Source organism: Cyanistes caeruleus, chromosome 9 (genome assembly GCF_971803275.1).
Source record: "Cyanistes caeruleus chromosome 9, bCyaCae1.hap1.1, whole genome shotgun sequence".
NCBI classification, from domain to species: Eukaryota; Metazoa; Chordata; class Aves; order Passeriformes; family Paridae; genus Cyanistes; species Cyanistes caeruleus.
In genome coordinates, this window is record NC_141709.1 from 3,506,755 (window position 1) to 3,524,799 (window position 18,045).

General features: G+C 53.7%; 1 protein-coding gene across 5 annotated transcripts; it reads right to left on the bottom strand.

Annotated features, from left to right (window-relative positions):
* Positions 1 to 92: 92 nt before the first annotated feature.
* LOC111932601 (protein FAM163A) lies at positions 93 to 16,367 on the bottom strand. Of its 5 annotated transcripts, XM_086902071.1 has the most exons (6): positions 16,240 to 16,367; positions 15,990 to 16,120; positions 4,803 to 4,898; positions 4,410 to 4,432; positions 3,814 to 3,928; positions 93 to 3,005 (listed from the first exon to the last, which is right to left on the bottom strand). In XM_086902071.1, the coding sequence occupies exons 5-6, from the start codon at positions 3,904 to 3,906 to the stop codon at positions 2,604 to 2,606; spliced, it is 495 nt and encodes a 164-aa protein (XP_086758197.1). In that variant the 5' UTR covers positions 3,907 to 3,928; positions 4,410 to 4,432; positions 4,803 to 4,898; positions 15,990 to 16,120; positions 16,240 to 16,367; the 3' UTR covers positions 93 to 2,603. The 5 variants fall into 5 exon arrangements, with proteins under 5 accessions (XP_086758197.1, XP_086758198.1, XP_086758196.1 ...); XM_086902072.1 differs by lacking the exons at positions 15,990 to 16,120; positions 16,240 to 16,367 and adding an exon at positions 11,332 to 11,495; XM_086902070.1 differs by lacking the exons at positions 15,990 to 16,120; positions 16,240 to 16,367 and adding an exon at positions 5,208 to 5,273.
* Positions 16,368 to 18,045: the final 1,678 nt, after the last annotated feature.

The window sequence follows — 18,045 nt, forward strand, 5'->3', positions numbered from 1 at the left end:
GAGGAAAAATCCCTGCACCAGTAGAGCTTCCAGGCAGCACTGGATAAAGCCCTTTTGGTGTTGTCTGCCAAAAGAACAGAAACCACTCCTGGTTTGTATTTCAAAGTCCTCATTTATTTCTGACATTGAATTTGGATCCATAGCTGAGCAACAAAGACAGAGAATAGTAACAGGAGGAATCTCAAGTGGAAAAAAATCTGGGATCCCTGCCCCTACCCCATCCTGTTCTTCCACCAGCTCCCAAACCTTCTAATTCTCAGCTGTATCCCCTGTGTTTCCAGCCCTTCCAGACTCACCCATTTCCCTGTAGCCATGCCAGAGCCAGGGTGTGTGTTGGCTCCGAGGCCAACCCTCATCTTGGCCATCTGGCTGCTCTGGAATTGCCTCCCCAGCCTTGGCGCCTCGTTAGCCCGAGACAGGTCACGCTCAATTTGCTTGTGACGAAGAGGACAATGGAGTGGCCTTCCTTCAGCCACAAGGGTGACCCACAGAAGTGTTATTCCCACCCTCTGGAGGTCACAGCAATGCTGTGGTGGTGGGAAGCCTTTTTGTGTGCCAAGAGGTAGAGTTGGATGCTGGGAGCCGCTGTGTCCGTGTGCTGGCTCTGTGCCCGCCAAGGGGACGGCATCACGAGGCCGTCTGGCAGAGACCACGCTGGGACACGTTAACTTCTCGTGGCTCCCAGCATGACGAGACCTAGCTGAGCAGATGCTCTAGTGGGAAAGAATGGGATTTATCGAGTTAGCCAAGATTTTCTTCCAGTTCCAGACCATGTTTTCAGGGAGGAGTGCTGGCTGGATGGGAGGCAGCAGGAGCTACAGACTACTGACCAGCAGGATCCAGAGAGCTTTGCTGCTGGTAACTTTCATCTTTCCTCCTGCCTGCCCTTAATGTGAGAGGACATTAACACCTATCACTATTTGGAGGATGGAAAGGATGTAAAAGTGATGCAGCCAGACCGAGTCTCCAGATAATGGAAATGCAATGTCTTTTTGGGCTGGAGGTGAGGGAGATGGTGCATAACATTTGCTCAGAAAGTGTGTGTAAAATGCAGGCTGGGGCAAGGCGTTTGGTTACAAGGACCATCACCATGTTTTGTCTGGCTCCTTTCTTCAGATCAGAGGTGCCAAGGCATGGGCAGGTCCAATGTGTACATCAGCCTTTTGCCTGGTAACGTGGATATTCGAGGCTGGTGCACCCTGTGTCTCTGTGCTGAGACCTACTTTTTCTGTGTGTGAGTGGGGAGGTCAAGTCCAAACCCTTCTGTGAGCAGCGGGATGATTTCTAAATTGCAGTGGTGAAAATAAAACCCCACCACTCACATTTCTGAGCAGTCCTGCCCTATATTGCAAAGGCATGGCAAGGGTTTCCTGCCACTGCCTCCAACAGCCTCCACAGGGATCATTGATGTCCCAGTCCCTCCTCCCTGCCATGAATGGGAAGTGCTCAGCAAAGCAGTCCTGCACTGGTTGCTATGGAAGTGCCTGGGAATGATGGAGATGTCCCTTTAGTAATTTTTCACCTAATCTGATTTATGGAGGAAAAAGAAACTTTCCCACATTCATTTCTGCAGAAAGGCAGAGTCACTGGCTGTCACTGCCAGCTGCAGTGCCAGTGAACCCACGTTTACAAGGTGTTCAAGACACATTTGGGTCTTGCACCCTCTTCTTCCAGAAGCAAAAGCAGAGGGACCCCAACCACCTGAACACCACTCTCCAGTGGGAGGGCTCTGCAAAGGAGATATGAGCCAGTGGGCTCTGCTGTTGCAGAATCCATCCTAAAAGCAAAATCCATCCTAAAGCCAACCTTCCTCTAGCCATCAGAGCTGTCAGGGTGGGGCTTTGAAAGCTGAAGGTGACCAAAACTGCAGTTATTTAAGAATTCAATTCTTCCCATAAGTAAAACCTTTCCATATTCATGGGTCCAAGTTAAAACTGCTCCTAAGAAAGCTTGTGAAGAGTAGAAGAGGTGAGGGCTTTGGCGTGGGTGAGCACTTTTGCGAGGACCTTTGCCTCCCCCATCAGTGACCTAAATTCATGTCCTGAACTCTTTCAGCACGTGAGAAGCAGGTGGGAGAAGGTGCCCTATCTTACACTTGAACAGAAAAGCAAACTGCCAGCGGCTACTGACGCAGTACGAGGGGAGCAGGATAACCTGGATCTTCCCTTCTTCACTTGCCCATGGCCGAGGAGCGCTGCCGTGCCCTGCTCGGCACTGGGACTCAGCGGGGATGGCAGCTGGCACCATCGCTCCGTGTGCGTCACCTGCGGTGGCTGTGTGGGGACACCGAAGGCCTCACTGGGCTCAGCGAGCCGGGGGTAATTAAATTAGGTTGTACTGTACATAGCCCTCGTTAGACAAGTCCCTTTGGGAGAGAGAGTAGATAATAATGACACTTATGATGGGTTCGGAGGTGACCGGTTCAACGTTGCCCTTTGAGGTCTCTCTCGCCTTCTGGCCCGCGAGGCCTGGCCGTGCCGTGCTCAGCAGGACCCTGCTGGCCTCGGGCTGGGCTACGGGCTCCTCTCCTCAAAAACAAGCGAAAAGCCCCTTCCCTGGAGCGGGCGCCGGCTGGGGACACCCTGTGCTAGCGGCAATGGTGACTACACCTCCGTGCTGATGGCCCGCGGGTTCGGGAAGCTGTCGCGCAGCAGGCCGTGCCGGCTCACCGTGTAGCTTTGCAGGGCGGCCATGTTGAGGGGCGGCCCCATCTCCTTGCAGCACGCGGGGGTGTAGGCGAGCCTCTCGCCCCCGTTGCGCACCATGTCGGCAGTCCGGATGTAAAAGGGGGAGCCGTACGGGGAGCAGGTCGGGCAGAAGGTGTGAGGCCCGTGCTGGCTGAGCTCGCTGGGCGGCGCGGGGCTGCCCTGCCCGTCCACCATGCGGGAGCTGCAGGCGTTGCACATGACGAGATGGGAGTGTGTGGGAAGGTCGGGCTCTTCCTCTTCCTCCTCCTCCTCCTCCTCCTCTTCCTCATCGGAGTCATTTTTCTTGCAGCAGTAGTACTGCGGGAAGGGAAGGGGTTGTATGAGGGGAAGCGGAGCAGCTCTGCCACATCCCCACTCCCCTCATCCCGCTGCCTGAGGATCCCTCAGGGGCCTCTTGCTGATCCGCTCCAGCATTCCTGGGTCCTGTGAAGCGGCAGAAGCCAGACAAAACCTGGACCCGAGCATGCTGCTCCTTCTGGGGAACTCACCCTCCTCCCCCTGCGAGGTTTGCAAGGGGAAGGAAGGGATTTAATCCTGCCGCTTGAAAACTGCTCCAAGTAAGCGCTGTGCTCTTCGTCACACGGGCATTGCTGCATGGCACAGACTTCACATTAACTTTTAAAGAGCAGGAGGTCGTAGCTAGCCCTTGTTGAAAGCCTCCTCGGTTAATTTACAAGTGGGAGAAAAAAATTATATAAAAATCTCCATCTGGTATTGCAAACCTAGCCAAGCCTGCACCTCAATTAGCAAGTTCTGCAGAGCCTCAAAAGCCTCAGGGCAGTACCCCCCACACCTAGGGGAGGGAAGGACATAATTGGGGGATAGGAGGTTTAAATTCCCTGCCATCACAGGCAAAAAAAAAAAAAAAAAAAAAAAAAAAGCCCATCCCACCTTGGCCTGGGGAACACAGAATCATAAAATATCCTGAGCTGGAAAGATCAAGTCCAACTCCTGGCCCTGCACAGGACAGCCCAAAAATTACATCATGTGCCTGAAGAGTATTGTCCAAGCACTTCTTAAGCTCTGGGAGGCTTGGGGCTGTGACCACTGCCCTGGGGAGCCCGTTCCAGTGCCAGGTGGGGGTGGCAAGGCAGAGGACACTCACCTGTAGCCTACAGTAGCAGAGCACAGCAATGATGCACAGTAGGATCACCGTCGCTAGGATTCCCCCGGTGATAACAACAGTTCCCGCTGTCATCCGACCGATTCTCCATCAAACTCTGGAAGGCAGGGACACAAAACTCACCTTCCCTGATTTTGTCATCACATCATGGAAGTGATGCCCACAAGTCATCCCAAAATATTGCATCCTCATTCCTCTCTCCCCAGCTGGAAAAGTATCATCCAATATTATCCTCCTTCTTCTCTTAGTGAGAGGACACCTGAGATGCAGCATCACATCCCCTCAATGTTATTGCTGCTCTGGCTTGGGCTCTTTGTCAAACACCCCACAGCCCACTGGAAAAACCTCACCCTTACTGAGCCAAAAGGGATGATTTCCACCCTCCCAGCAGAAAATCCAGCTTATACTTCAAAATGCAGGAACAAACCTGGGCTTTTCATCAGGCAAAGCCAAAAAGGAGCCTCTGAACTCCACAACAGTCTGAGCCCAAAAATTGCACCCTGTCTGCCTGTCAGGCACTTACAAGGCTAAGCAGCCCTCACCCCCGTCTCTGTGCCACGGCACCTGGGGATACTCACGTTCAGTGACGGAGGCGTTGGACCTGGAAGAAGTGGAGGGAGAGGTTAGAGTGGTCTGACAGCACCCTTTGCACCTGCCTGCCTTTCCCCATTTCCCAAGAATGTGCCTTGATTTGGCATCTGTGGGAAGCCCTGCTTCACCCCCGTGTGAATTTCTTTAATTTGAAGCAGGGAAAGGATGCATTTCCCAGGCTTGGAGCAACGTTCTACAGGAACAGGGCACAGGCCTGGCTTAGTCAGCACTTGGCCTTTTCCACTTTAAAATTTATTACAAGGAAGGCGGATGCATCATCACAACGATGTTTTAGGTGCTGCTGGGAAATGAAATCTCTCCTCCATCCCCTCCAGGACAGGGGAGCTCCAGCATCCCCCCACCACCCCATGGATACTTACCCGGAAAAGGACAGGCAGGACGTCACGGTCACGCTGGCCCCGGGCCATACGGTGGGGACAGGCAGCACCACATGGCCACGGGGACACTCAGCAGCCCTGGCAGGGAGAACAAGGAGAAAAACTCCACCATCAGCTCATCCCCCTTCCCAAAGGGGCTGCCCAGTGTCCCCATCCCCACCAGTGTCACTGCAGCGGGGCTAAATAAGATGCTTTTTTTTTAAGGAGACTGCCGGAAAAGGTGGGTGCTGCAAAGCTGGGTAAAGCAAACTGCCTGGAAAGGATGATCCCATGCCCCAAATCTGCTGTTTCACCAAAACTGAGGACCGGTAGCAAGAAGTGGGTGCAGCCATCACCCCATCACCCCCCACCCTCCCGGCGATGCCCAGCGCAGCCGCATTTCATTACTGGCCCTGCGTCCCTCTGTGCCTCGTCCAGAGCAGGGATAATTGATAGGGCCCAAGTGCCAGCCCATTGCAGCTGAGGAGATCTAATTACCCACTCACCACGCAGCCCTAATTAACGGAGAGAGGTGGCAGCTTCCAGACGAGACCTTCCCAACTCTGCCCTGGCCCCTCTCTGCTGCACGTCCCAGCAGGCACAGTGTGGAACCTTCCTCCCCAAAAATCACCCACCCTCCTCACTCTGCTGTGGTGGTTTGCACATCCTGCCTGCCACAAATTGATTTTCAGCTCATGGGAAGTTCCTGTAGGAAGCCAAAAGGTGGGCACGCATTGGATTTCCTCCTTGAGCCGCTCTCACACACAAAATAAAGGAAAAAAAAAACCAACAAAGAAATCAATATGTCCATAACCCAGCTAATATCTCCATCCATCAGGAGACACGGAACAGAGCTAATAATAGAGACCAACACACTCATCTCCTGCTCCCTGTTACCAAACCGCACCCTGAACTGCTGCCAGGAGTGTGAGGGGACACGCAGGCAGCCTTTGGTGCAGTTGTCACCTCCCCAGGTGCCTTCCTTAACAGGGAGAAGGTGACAGTGGGTGGCTGCAAATGGCAAACACTGACCTTTGGTGACCCCAAGAGGGACACGCCGCAAGCTGGGCGGTGATGGATGATACAGGCAGCTGTTCACGTCCAGAAAACTTCATTTCATGGGAGTGTGATTTGATTTAGAGCTCAGAGAGCAGCATCCAATTAGCCTGAGGATTGGAGTGAGCAGGCAGCCCTGGAGAATGACCCTGGGCAAGGAGGGATCAGACTTGGGGATCCTTTGGTCACCTCTGAGGTCTGAGTGTCTCAGAGGATGGCTGGGCTTCCACATGCCCCATCTCTGGTATTCCCATTCCTGGGAATGCTGGGATCAGCATTTCACTAGCCCTGCTCAGGAACTGGGCCCTTATTAAAATAGTGAATGTTAAACAAAGGCAAAAATGAAAGTGAAGCACAAGAGAAGCGCTGTCTTTCATCTTCTCTTTGGAGGGGGTGTTTTTCAAAAGGAGGAAGTTCCTGCCCTTCTCCCCTTCCCCAAACCCAGCCCACCAGCAGTGCAGAAGTTCACTTTTTCTACCGAGTTTGTGCCTATTAAAATAGCTTTCTCTAGCCCACAGCTCTCTCCTGCATGGATGAAGAAGGGAATGTAACACCTCTCAGGGAAGGAGCAAGAGCCACAGTCTCAGGAGTAACTGGGGTTTTGGGAATTACAAAATAAATTATGTCCAGAAAGAGGGAGGACAACTACAGCAGCCTTTTCACATCTCTGCCACCAGCCCATACCTGTTTCCATCCACCCTTCCTAAACACATCCCAACCTGCTGGGAAAGGAGCAGTTTGGGCTCTACTCGCTCAGCTCCACACAGCCCCACTGCTCCATCCCAACAAAAGGCCATACATTTGTATGGATCCTGTAAAAGCCTGGGCTGCACTGTGAGCTGAGCTGTCCTGGAGCAGGACAGGGCACAGAGGCATCCCAGGGGGATGCACAAATCCAGTTCCCTGAGGCACAGTCCCATTTCTCCTTCTGGCTTAAAAAGGGAGTCGAGAGTTGTTTAAATGTTTAAATATCCCAGGTGGAGCAGATGCCTTGGCACTCGCTGCTCACCTGCTCCCGGATGGCTCAGGAGAGGCAACAACCCAAGGGTGCTGTGGGGACCCTCTGGCACACAAATCACCTGTACAAAATCAGGATTTATACATCTTCTTTAACTGATGTTGCCTCACAGCGCAAAGTTACAGCCTGAAAAGTGACTCTGAGAACGAGTGGCATCTCAGGCTTCTATATCTATTCTCCTTCAGTGACATCCATAGCAGATTTGCATGGTTTGCAAGTCGGTGGCAAGGTTTTTGCCAGCCACCAGCACTCCCAACCCAGCTGAGACACTCCTGTCCTTACTCACCCTGGGTGTCCCTGCAGCCTCGAGCTCATCCCTGCCACCCCGCGGGGGTCAAACACTCAGAGCAGAGCTCGGGAGCAGGTTGAGGCTGGGGCAGGGCATGGTTACACACCACGAGCATCATGCTGAACCTTGCCATGAGTCCTGCCCCGACCCAGGCTCTGCTCTCCTGGTTTTGCTCTGCAGCTCACGGGATAATTCAATGAAATGTCTGCCTGGTAAATTATCCCAGCCGCTGCCTCACCAGAGTCATCTCCCAGGGCCTAATTGGAAAAAACCAGCATCAGGGGCTGCCTTTTCAAAACAGATCATGGTAGCAAACAACAGGGCAGCTCCCAGGCAGCTGTGACCTGCCCCGCAAGATTCAGGGGGATCAACCCTCTGCTGCAAACCCCCAGGATGGGTGCTCAGGCAAAGCTGGGGTCCCCCAAACTCCCTGCATGTCAGGTGCTCTGTGCTGCAAAGTATGAGGGGACAAACTGAGCCACAGGGGAGCAGGGCCAAGGAGACCCCACCATACAAACGAGCCAAGCTAAATGAAATTTTACCTGGAGCAATGTGGGATGCAGCTGGCAGCCCCCCAGTAGCCTCCCTCTGCTCCCAGTGCTCGCCCCTAGGCTTCCTTCCCAAGTGACAAACCCCTGGGTCACTGTGAAGCTGAATCAGCTGAACCTGCTGCTGGTTCTGCCAGAGTTACACTGGAGTCTGCACCAGTCTGCAGACAGGAATCAGAGCAGCAGTTGGGAAAACTTTTATTTTTGCCTGCTGCAGAGAACTCCAAGTAAGGTTTTACCCAGCAGAAAGGGTGTTTCGTGTGACCCATTTCCTTCCCGAGGCTTTTTTCCTGCTGTGATGTGGTGCCTTGAGCCACCTGGGGTTTTCCCAGCAGTTTTGCTGCAGCCAACACCCTGCTCCCAGCTACCACAAGGGCAGCCAGGTCACAGAGGTGACACTGTCCCCCAGCTGAGTGGGACTGGCAGTGAGTCACAGCCAGTCATCAAAACCAAAAAGTCTGTGCCCTGCTGCAAGTCTGCTCTTGCTTTCCCTCCACCACCTGGGCCAGCTTCCCAAGGCTCCCCATTGCCTCTTCCCAGCCCAAGGATGGGAAAGACAAAATACCAACAAGGATGCAAAACCAGCTCTTTTCTTGCAAAAGCTTTGTGGAAAAGGCATGATATTAATCACAAGTAAAAAAAAATCAAACACCTTTGGTGGTGGAAGCTGCCAGACAGACCCCAGCTCACAGGTGGGCATGAAAGGCTGCACTTCTGCTTTAGCACTGTGCTCCTGACCCTCTGAGCCCAGGAGATCCCTTGTCCTGGCCACCAAACTCTGCCAAAAACCACCTTCTTGCCCATCCAGGTTCACTGCCTCCCTCACTGTGCCTCATCCTGCCCTGTGGGAGCCCAGGGGAACTTCCCTGCCAACAATTTGTCCTTACAGCCACAAAGGACCAAGCATCCCCCTCTGATCTCTGTCCAGGTGTGTGATCCCTGGAACATCCTGGGACCAGCTGGCACATCTGCACTCCTCTCCCTGGGATACCTCCCAGTGCTTCTCAGACTTCTGGAGGAAGGGCAGCTTTGCAGGCTGGGATGTCTCAGGCACGGATTATCTGGTATCTTGTTACTTGGGCACCTCATCTGCCCTATATCTCCTTAAGTGACTATTCAGATCCCATCTCGCCTGCCTGCGTGGATTAACTGCAGCCGTGGATACGACGGAGGGACACAGAAGGGGCTGACACCCCACCCTGTCCCCAGAAACACACACAGCCAGGGCTACACCTGGATGAAGGCAAGTCTCTTGCCTTCATATAACTACAACCCCATTTGCAGCTCCTCCTCGCTGCAGGGAGGCTTAAAACACTGAGGAGGAGAATGGCAGCTCCCTCTTCATCCCCCCACATATCTCCCACCCACTGTGTTTGCTCCGTCAGCTCCCAGTCAGCCCAGCTCGGGAGCCAGGGCAGGTGGATGCAGTCCCAGGAAGGGTGGTGAGCAGCCCCAGACACAGGGGAGGTATCAGACATGGGCAGCCCACAGCGGGATGCAGGAATATCCTCAGCCTGATCCACATGGCTCATCTCCGGCCGCTGTGCCCAGGGTTCCTCCCGGGGCAGCTCCTGGCAAAAGCCCCGTGTGGCCGAGGCCAGGAACGTGTGCCGGGGAGCCGCTCCGCCGTGCTCCCAAAATAACCAGGGACAAAACCGGTGGCGTGAAGCCAAGTCACACAGAGAAAGGCTTTTGGGATTATCCTGCACGTCAGATCCCCACGGGCGCTCCGGAGGCAGCCAGCACCTGGCCAGCATCGCTGCTGCAAGCACCATCCCTCCCAGCACTCGCACATCCCCGCGAGGAGCGGCTGCAGCAGCCGGGAGCGGAGCGAGCCAAGGATGCCAGGTGTGTCCCAGGTGAGACTGAACCTTGCCAAAAAGCCAGAGAATTTTCCCTCACAAGTGTGCTGAAGGGACCTTGCCTATGACCACGGTCTGAGGAGAGCCAGAGCCCAGGCTGGGTCCTGCTGTACTGTGGATTCCTGGAGGACACAGACTCAGAGAGTAAGGACTTGGATCTTACTTGCACCCCATGTTGCCCCTGTCACCATGGGTGCTTACAACGTCCAGCAAAAGACATGGATCCTTGTGAGACTGGAAAGGAGCAGGAAAGGTTATTTGCTTCCACCCTGATTCCACCCTTGGTGTTTGCACCTTGCACTGCTGTGGGTATCCCGTGACTGATTTAACCCCGTGGCAAGGCACCAACCCAGCACAGGTATTCTTCAGCATCAGCCAGCATTCCCAGCACTCACCCCAGACTCTCCCCAGCAGTGTGATGGAGCCAGCCTCCCATTAAGGATGCTCTACTGTTCATTCCCAGCCCTGGGCAGGTTTCTCCAGCATTCTCATTGCTCCAAGATGAAACCTTCAACTCCTCACACCAGTGGGCTCCTCCTGTCAGGGCAAGGATATGAAGACCTCAGCTGAATCCCTCCATTCCCTGGGGGCTGCAAACACACTGTGGATATCTGATCTCCTCCCTAGTTTGATTTTCTTGCTCCTCCCCCACAGGAAGGTGCATGCTCTGCCCTCCAGTGGGGCTAATTCCACCTGGACTCAGTGACACCAAATGCATCTTCATCCCGGGCACGCAGTGGAAGATGAGGATCAATTCCAGAAGCATTGTTTAGAGAAGCCCTACACAGCATTCCCAACAAGATCCAACCAAGCAGAGCAGTGAGTTTCCCTCCAAAGATTATTTTTTTTCCATTAAGCCAGTTTCTCAGCAGCTTTCTGTGAAAGAAGGACAGCTTCTCCTCCAAGGCACCACTTCATTGTCACCCTTCTTGCCTCGGACATCGATGCCATCTCCCCCTTCCCACTTCATTTCCACAATTCCCATGAAAATTATTTCCCTGGTTTCCCAGTTCCCACACAGATCTGCCCTTGCTGCCCTATCCCAGTTCCTCCCAGCCTGACACATGAAACACAACTTGTGCAAAACCTTGCCGTGTAGCAGCAAGCTCTGCTCCCGAAAGCAAAGCCCAGGGGAAAAGCTCTGGATGAGGCTGGAGCCTCTGTAATCCCATCAGCTGCAGTCCCCCTGGCACAGCACACCGGGGCGGATCCGTTGCTCCGCGGCGTCACCCAATTTACGTGTTTTGCTAAAATAAAACACAAAACAAATTCTCTGTCTCGCCCCCTGGGTTTAACCCGTGCCCTCCCGCAGCCTGGGAACTGGTGGCTGAAGCAGTGACAGATTTCTGAAGGGTGCTGCTCCTCAGGGACACGCATGTCTCCCCCTGTGTCCTGCCAGCATCTGCCCTCCTGCCTGCAAGTGTGCCAGCTAGACAGCCACTGTGGAGGGATTCAATTAGCATAGCCATCATTAGGGGTAATTGCCCTGTTTACCAGTTAAGAGGAATGAAGGGAGACGAGCCTTGTGGTTCTGCCCATAAGGTGTGGGGCTACCACCACACTTCTTGGCTCAGGTGGTCTTTAAATCCCATTTACATTACAGTTAGGAAAACTATATGGATGCCTATCGGTGATTCACCGTGCTTTCCCTTTCACATTTTGCCCTTTGGCACCAGGGAAGAGACAAACGCCCAGATCACAGCTCCTCCAACAAAAAACCAACCCTAGGGCTGGTTGTAGTTTAATCCCAGCTACTCACAGTAGCTGCTGATCTGCATGGTGCTTGGGAAATGTCTTTTTCTCCAAGGGAAAGGGAGATGGAGGGTGCCAGCCCTGGGGAGGAGGGCACAGGGAAGGGCAGCCTCTTCCTCTACATGATGCAAGACCTGCTGCTCCGACTGCCAGCATCCCCCCAGCATGTTCACTTGGAGTAGAAACAGAGATTTATTTTAATGACTCATTAAAGCCTAATTGCATTCAGGCAGCAATACAGAGAGAGGAGCCTCCCACGTGCAGCAGTACTACAGTCGGGAGGGCTCTCGGAGCCTCCCCGAAAGCGCAAGGCAGACAGACTGTCTCTTTTTGGTGGGGCCAGACATCAGGGCCAGCTGCTGGCTCTGGAAGTGTGGCTTTGTGATCGGGATCCATAAAACAACCCAGAAAACTCTCTGATCTTCTCTTCATTTGCCTTTCTTTGCCCAACGTGGCAGCTGCCACCAGCTGCTCATCCCTGAGCTCCAGGGAGGAGACGTGACTTGCTCAGAGCTTGGATGCCCATCTCCAGGGCCTCTGGGTGACCATTTCCTAGCCTTGGGGACACCAGTGTTTGTAACTTCCCCCTGGGCTTCCAAGGACCCCATAGCAGGAGCAGGGTGGGGTTTGCACAGGAGCCACTGCAGGTCACCCAGGCAGAGAGTGGGACATGACACAGGGATGTCCCGTCCCGAGGGCACGCGCTAAAAATCAGCCAGCCTGGAGGGGAACCAGCCCAAACCCCACCAGGAGCCCACATACTTCATCCTTCCCAGTGGGATGCAGACCCAGTGACAGCCACGCCACCCATGGGAACAGGAACTTACAGCCACTCTGACTTCCAGAGATCCCCATCCTCAGGACACATCCTGGGAACCCCTCCTGCCCTTCTCGCCAGAGTGAATTCACTGACATCGACCAGAGGTTCTCACCTCCTGGAAAGTCACCCCAGGCAGGGATGGGAAAGCCATGGGTCCCCTTTCCTGCCCTGCAATTCAGACACCCACAGTACCCACAAGGGTGCTGATGGTGTGCTGTGGGAGGACAGCCCATCTGGAGACAGAAACCTCACGGAATGGACAGGGTTACACAGCCACAGCTCTGCTTCCCAAGCCACCAGGAATCCATCTCTCATCCATCGGGATCCTGGACCACCAGGGAAAGCTGGAGCCACACATTGCTCTGGGGTATAACACAGGCCACAGCACCTGACCCAAACCCCACTGTTGTGGTAAATCCAAGTGGAGTCATTCCAGGATCAGGTCTAGGACTGATAAAGCTATTTATTATAGCTCACCTGCAGTTGCTTTACAGGACTATTCACACTCCTTTTCCTCACTGCATCCCAGCCAGAGCAAGGATGCACAAAGCAACTGTGGGCTGGTACTGCAGAGCTAAACTCTTTGTTGGACTTCAGACCATTTTATTATTTTTTTTTTTCTTGTTGATTTATCACACAGCAGGGCTACAGACTCATCCATCACTCAGGATGCTCCACCTCATGCAGCCAGATCAGGCAGGAGCGGGGCTGGCCGGGGTGGTCATGCACACACCGCCACACGCGCCCAGTGAGAAGGAAAACCCAACTGGAAGTCTCTGAATGTCTTCTGCAAATGAAGTGTGAAACTCGCTTTCAAGAAAACAAGGGTAACGGAGCCACGATAAATATTTCATCCTGGTGGGAAAGCAGCGACAGGGAAGGTTAGGAGGGCAGAGATGCCAGGAGGGATAGGGGGCAACAGGGATGGAGGATGGAGGGGGAGAAGGTGGAGGCAGCCAGGGCAGGGAACAAAGGGAACACCACAGCCTGACCTTATTTCTGCTTGCCACTTGCCCTGGGGGCTGTCGGATTTGAGGCATGACCACAAAGCAACTCCCAGAAATAGGAGCGTATCTTGTGTTCCTGTTCGTGCCCATGGCTAAGTTGGGTGATGCTGCACCAGCTGGATCATCACACTCCATCCTAACTCTTCCCAGCAGACACACACAGCTGCCCAGCTCTGTCAGCCCATGCACCCAAAATGCCCCATGCAAAATGGCTGGAGGATGCTCTGCATTTCTCCACAGAGGAGAGTTTGCCAAGTGGAAAATCCTTCACAACTGATTTCCAGTCTGTCTTTTGGGCAGGAACAGTGCAGAGCTGGGCTGCCTCTCCTAAGCAGGTCTCTGGAGCTGGCTGTCCTCAGGCCTGTGGCCAGGCTGAAATCCAGCACTTTGGAAAGAGATGGACGAGGATTTCACATCCCAGCAGAGATGGTGCTGGAATGGGATCAGACTCACCGATCACATTGAGAATGGCAGCCTACTGATGCTCTCCCCTCTTGGATTTTCAACAGGTGAAAAGTCCTTCCTAGGAAAAGCCTTCTCTCCCAATCCCTGACAAAGCCCAGGGTTTAGGTTTTAAGGTTTAGGAACCTTAGGATCCTGCAGGAACAATGCTGAAAGCCAACCAGCAGCCCTAATACACACAGTATCCCTCAAACAGCATCACAGGGAATTCTGAGGCTTAGGCAAGCAAGGGGCAAAGTTAGGGAAGGGGAAAAATACAGCCCCAGAAACACAAGCCTCTGTCGGGGTGGAATATTCCACCACCCCTTAGAAAATCTCTCTGCTGGAGAGACAATCAATAGTACACAAATGAAATACAGCTGAAAACACTAAATGTTTCCACATGCCCTTTTGGAGGGAATAAAATCCTCCAGGATAACCTTAAGAGAAAACAAAAGCCAGGCAAATAGCTCAAGCACAGGTCTCCTTTAATTACTGTAGCCCAGTGAGAGATAAAACAGAGATCCTTCAGAATAAACAAAAGGATTTGATTTCCTCCACTTCAGCAAAGGCAGCCACCATTTCTGTGGAGAGGTTTGGTGGTGAGGTTGGGGATTTGATGGGCTGACATGTCCTTGATGAATGGCAAAGCTTTGGGCCCCAGGAGAGGGAGCAGGAGGCTAAGCCCCTGGCTTGGGACTTCCAAAACTTCAAGTGGCTGCAAAAAAGTAGGTTTAGAGACAGAAAAACTCTGTCCTACCCACCCGAACTGCCATCAGACTTCACGGGGACTGAATAAACCCAGCACGGCGCTAAGTCGGACCACACAACCCTAAGAAAATGAGTCAGGGTCTTGTAGGGCACCACAACCCCGGAGCTTCGCCCAGACGAAGCTGTGGCGCAGGGACTCGGTGCAGCCCGGGGATGCAGGGAGCAGAACGATGCTGGCAGCAGGACGATGCTGGGAGCATCCCATCCGAGCATCCCAGCCCGTTGTGCTCGGCGCCCCCCACCACTCGGGCTTCCCCCTTCCCATCGCAGCCCCAATCCCTGCCAGAGCCTTTCCCTGGCCCCGACATCCCTGGAGAGCCGCGGAGCGGGGGCGGCGGGGTGCCCGAGCCCTACCTGGGCGCCCGGGCCGGGCAGGAGCGGGCGGCGGCGGCTCCGGAGCGCGGCGGCGGCGGCTGGGGCGGGGACGGGCCGGGACCGCGGGGGACGGGCCGGAGGAAGAGGAGGAGGGCAAGAGCAATAAAAGCGGGAATAATAAATAATGGGAAGAAGAATAATCACCGGAGCGGTGGAGCGGGAGCGCCCGGGCGGGCCCGGTGGCGGGGGAGGAGTTTGTCGGGGCCGGAGCTGCCGCCCCCAGCACCGCCCCCGGCCCCACGGTAGGGGAAAGAGGGGGGCACCCACTCAACACACACAAAGCCTGATCCTCTCCCGGGGGAGCACACACAGGCAGCACCCCCGAACTCTTGGGTTCCTTCAGGCTATCCTCAAAGCCAAGCCCTGCAGCACCCCAGTCCCTGTCAGACATGCAACATCCACATGCCCAGATCCTGCAGCACCCCAGGCATCCCAAAGCCACTCTTGCAGTCCTTTGAGCACCCCCACCCCTGTCAGTGTCTCACCACTGCCTCGGCCCCATGCTGGGTGTCCAGAGGCTCTGGCTCGATCCATTCACCATGTCCCAGCTACTCATACTCCTCTGCCTCTGCAAACAGCCAGGAGAAAAACCCATCACACACCACAGCCAAAGGCATAAGCCAGGACCAGGGCTGGGGATGCCAAGCCTGCCCACCATTTTTCAGACAGAACAATCCCCCCTCCCCACAATTCCCTGTAAAACACATCTCTCTTAGGCAGACACTGGCTCCCCAGTGTGAGGCCAGAGGCACTGCTGGCTTTGCTGCAATTTTGGCCCATTGCTGTGTGCTCCAAACCCATGCTGGCACTGGGAAGGCACACACACATAAAAGGCATTGTCCCCAGTAAGAGTTTCCAGCTGCTGGGAAGCTTTGAAGCTCCAAAGCAAGAGTTTAAGCTGGAGAAGGTACAGCTTGCATTTGGCATTGCCGTTGGAATCAGAGAGCTGCTCACTGCTGCAAGCTCCGATAAAGATAATTGAATCTTGTGCCTTGCACCACAAGCTGACCGCTGCCAGTGTGAGGATTACTGTGCCAGGAGAATGTGTGTTTGCCTGTTTCACTCTGATTTTGCTCTCAACAGGGCACAAAAACCACGGCAAGGCAGTGCAGCTTGGTGGGGTCAATGCAGAACCTCTGCTACGGGAGGCTGCCAAACTCTCCTGTGCTTCAGTTTCTAAGGACAAGACACCACTGATACTTTTCCTCCCTGCAGAGCAAGCTATAAAGCTGGGCAGAAAACACCACTCACCTTCTCCTCCGTCACCTTGCCGTCTGTCAGGGCATCCCGTTGGGCACGGATTGCTCTCCCTGTTCTTCCAGCCCAGCCCTTGCAGCTGCTGTCCTGACCCGCTGATTTCTGCCCGGGATCCAGCAGCGGAGCTGAGCCGGGAGGAAATAAACGCTCGTTCGAATGCAAACGGCTCTGCGCCTTTAGCAAAAGGGCAGGATGAATTATGAAATGCAAAGGAGAGATAAGTGGATCCTGCCACAGCACTTACCCTCTGCGCTGCAGGATCCAAGCGCCTGCTGGCTGTGGGATGCAGGGCTGCTGTGGGATGAAGGGCTGCGTGGCACACACAGACACCTGCACACTCAGCCTGGCCAGGGACAACCTCCCTATTCCCCTGCCGATAGGGGAATCCACATCATCCACTCCAGCACATCAGGGGGCTGGCAGGTTCAGAGAGGCACTGAGAGAGAAAAGCGAGCACTCCGAGTGTTTCCGTGCAGGGTAGCAGAGATGCATTTTCCCGTTAGCTGGGCTTCAGAGCTGCTGGAGGGATGGGAATTAGAGACATCCAGGCGAGCACAAAGAAGGAGGAGGAGGCCAGGAAAAGTGACAAAGTCATTTCCTGGGCTGCTCTGGCAGGATGAGAGGAGGTGATGACAGCCCAGGATGCAGGGAGAGCCACTTCTCCCCTCAGCAAGCGCTGCCAGGACCATGGGAGGCATTATTACAGCTAATTCAGGAACTGACATTTCACCGTTTCCATGGATGGACATGGAAGAGAGTTTCTTTGGGATTAAGGAGTCACTTGGCTTACACAGAGCTGAGATTGCCCAGATCCAGATGATGCTGCTCCATCACCCCCGTGGCTCTGGCCCAAAGCAGGCGAGCGCTGCAGGAGATCACAACAAAGCGAATGTGAAACAGCATCGCTCCAGCGAGCAGGTTATCAGCTCGCCTGATTCCAATGCTGGTCTCATTTTTTTCCCCCTCAAGCTGTCTTTCCTATTGTTGTTTCATTATTTTTTAAAGCAATGCATGGGTGACCAAACAGAACAGAGAAGGTGGGATTCCCACTTTGTGGTGGCTGGGAAAAGCTCAGAAACAGGAGCACCAGATGCTCTGCAACGGGGAAGAAAATTAAAGCCGAAGTTTTTGTTTTCAGTCAATGTGCTTTTAAATAAAACACATGGTTTGGGAGGCTCAGCTGGCGTGTTCAGAGTGTTTGAGGTTAGCACCACCAGCAAATCAAGCAGCAGTTTGATACAAAATACTTGTCAAGTCCTTATTTCAGTTTGTTTTGGGGCAAGAGCAACAGAAATCACCTGCAAAGCATCCTGCCTTGTTGGCATCTCGAGATCAGCTGCTGCCAGGGCACCACAGCATGCTCAAACAACCCAGCATGCCCAGGTACACAGGTACCCTGGCAACAGAGGGATCACGAGCCTGCCAGACTCACCCTCTGCAACCCTCAGGTGTTGCAGTACCCCTACGTACAATTGGCTTTAAAGCTTGTAAGTGTTGTAGCTAATCCAAATTCAGCATGGGAATTTCTTGTGGGTTTTATAGAATTCCATCTTTCGTGTGCTGGAAAAGATTTTACTGACTAGTTTTAAAAAAACCCATAAAATATTTTTTGTTCCTTCCGTTTTTTATTCTGTTGTAAAAAACCCTAATCCCCCAGACTTCTCTTTCCACAATGATATTTCACACCCTTATTCATGAGGATGGACATTCAGGTAAGTAACTTGGTGAGTCCTTTGTTTAGGTGCTTCTTCCATGATACCTGCACATGCAAACCCCACGAGATGCCCACGAGATGCACAGAGCCCCAGCCCTGCTGCAGAGCCCTGCTCCCAGGTGCCCTTGCCTTGGTACACCTCACACCTCTGTATTCCAGCACATCAATCATTTCCTTCCTGTTCAGGCCAGCATTTCCACCAGCCCAAAATGCTGATGCTGGAGGATGCTCAGGAGCTGAACCCGCAGCTGCTGGCAGGAGAATTTATTTTGTTCTGTGCTAGATCTTGCTTTTATTTTCATTTTTGCAGAGCCCAAGGCTGCTGTATCAATCAGA

Coding starts and splice junctions, on each gene's coding strand:
- LOC111932601 (XM_086902071.1), bottom strand. CDS start 3,906: ATGACAGCGGGAACTGTTGTTATCACCGGGGGAATCCTAGCGACGGTG. Junction 3,006..3,813: donor TCTGCTACTGTAGGCTACAG/GTGAGTGTCCTC, acceptor CCCTTCCCGCAG/TACTACTGCTGCAAGAAAAA.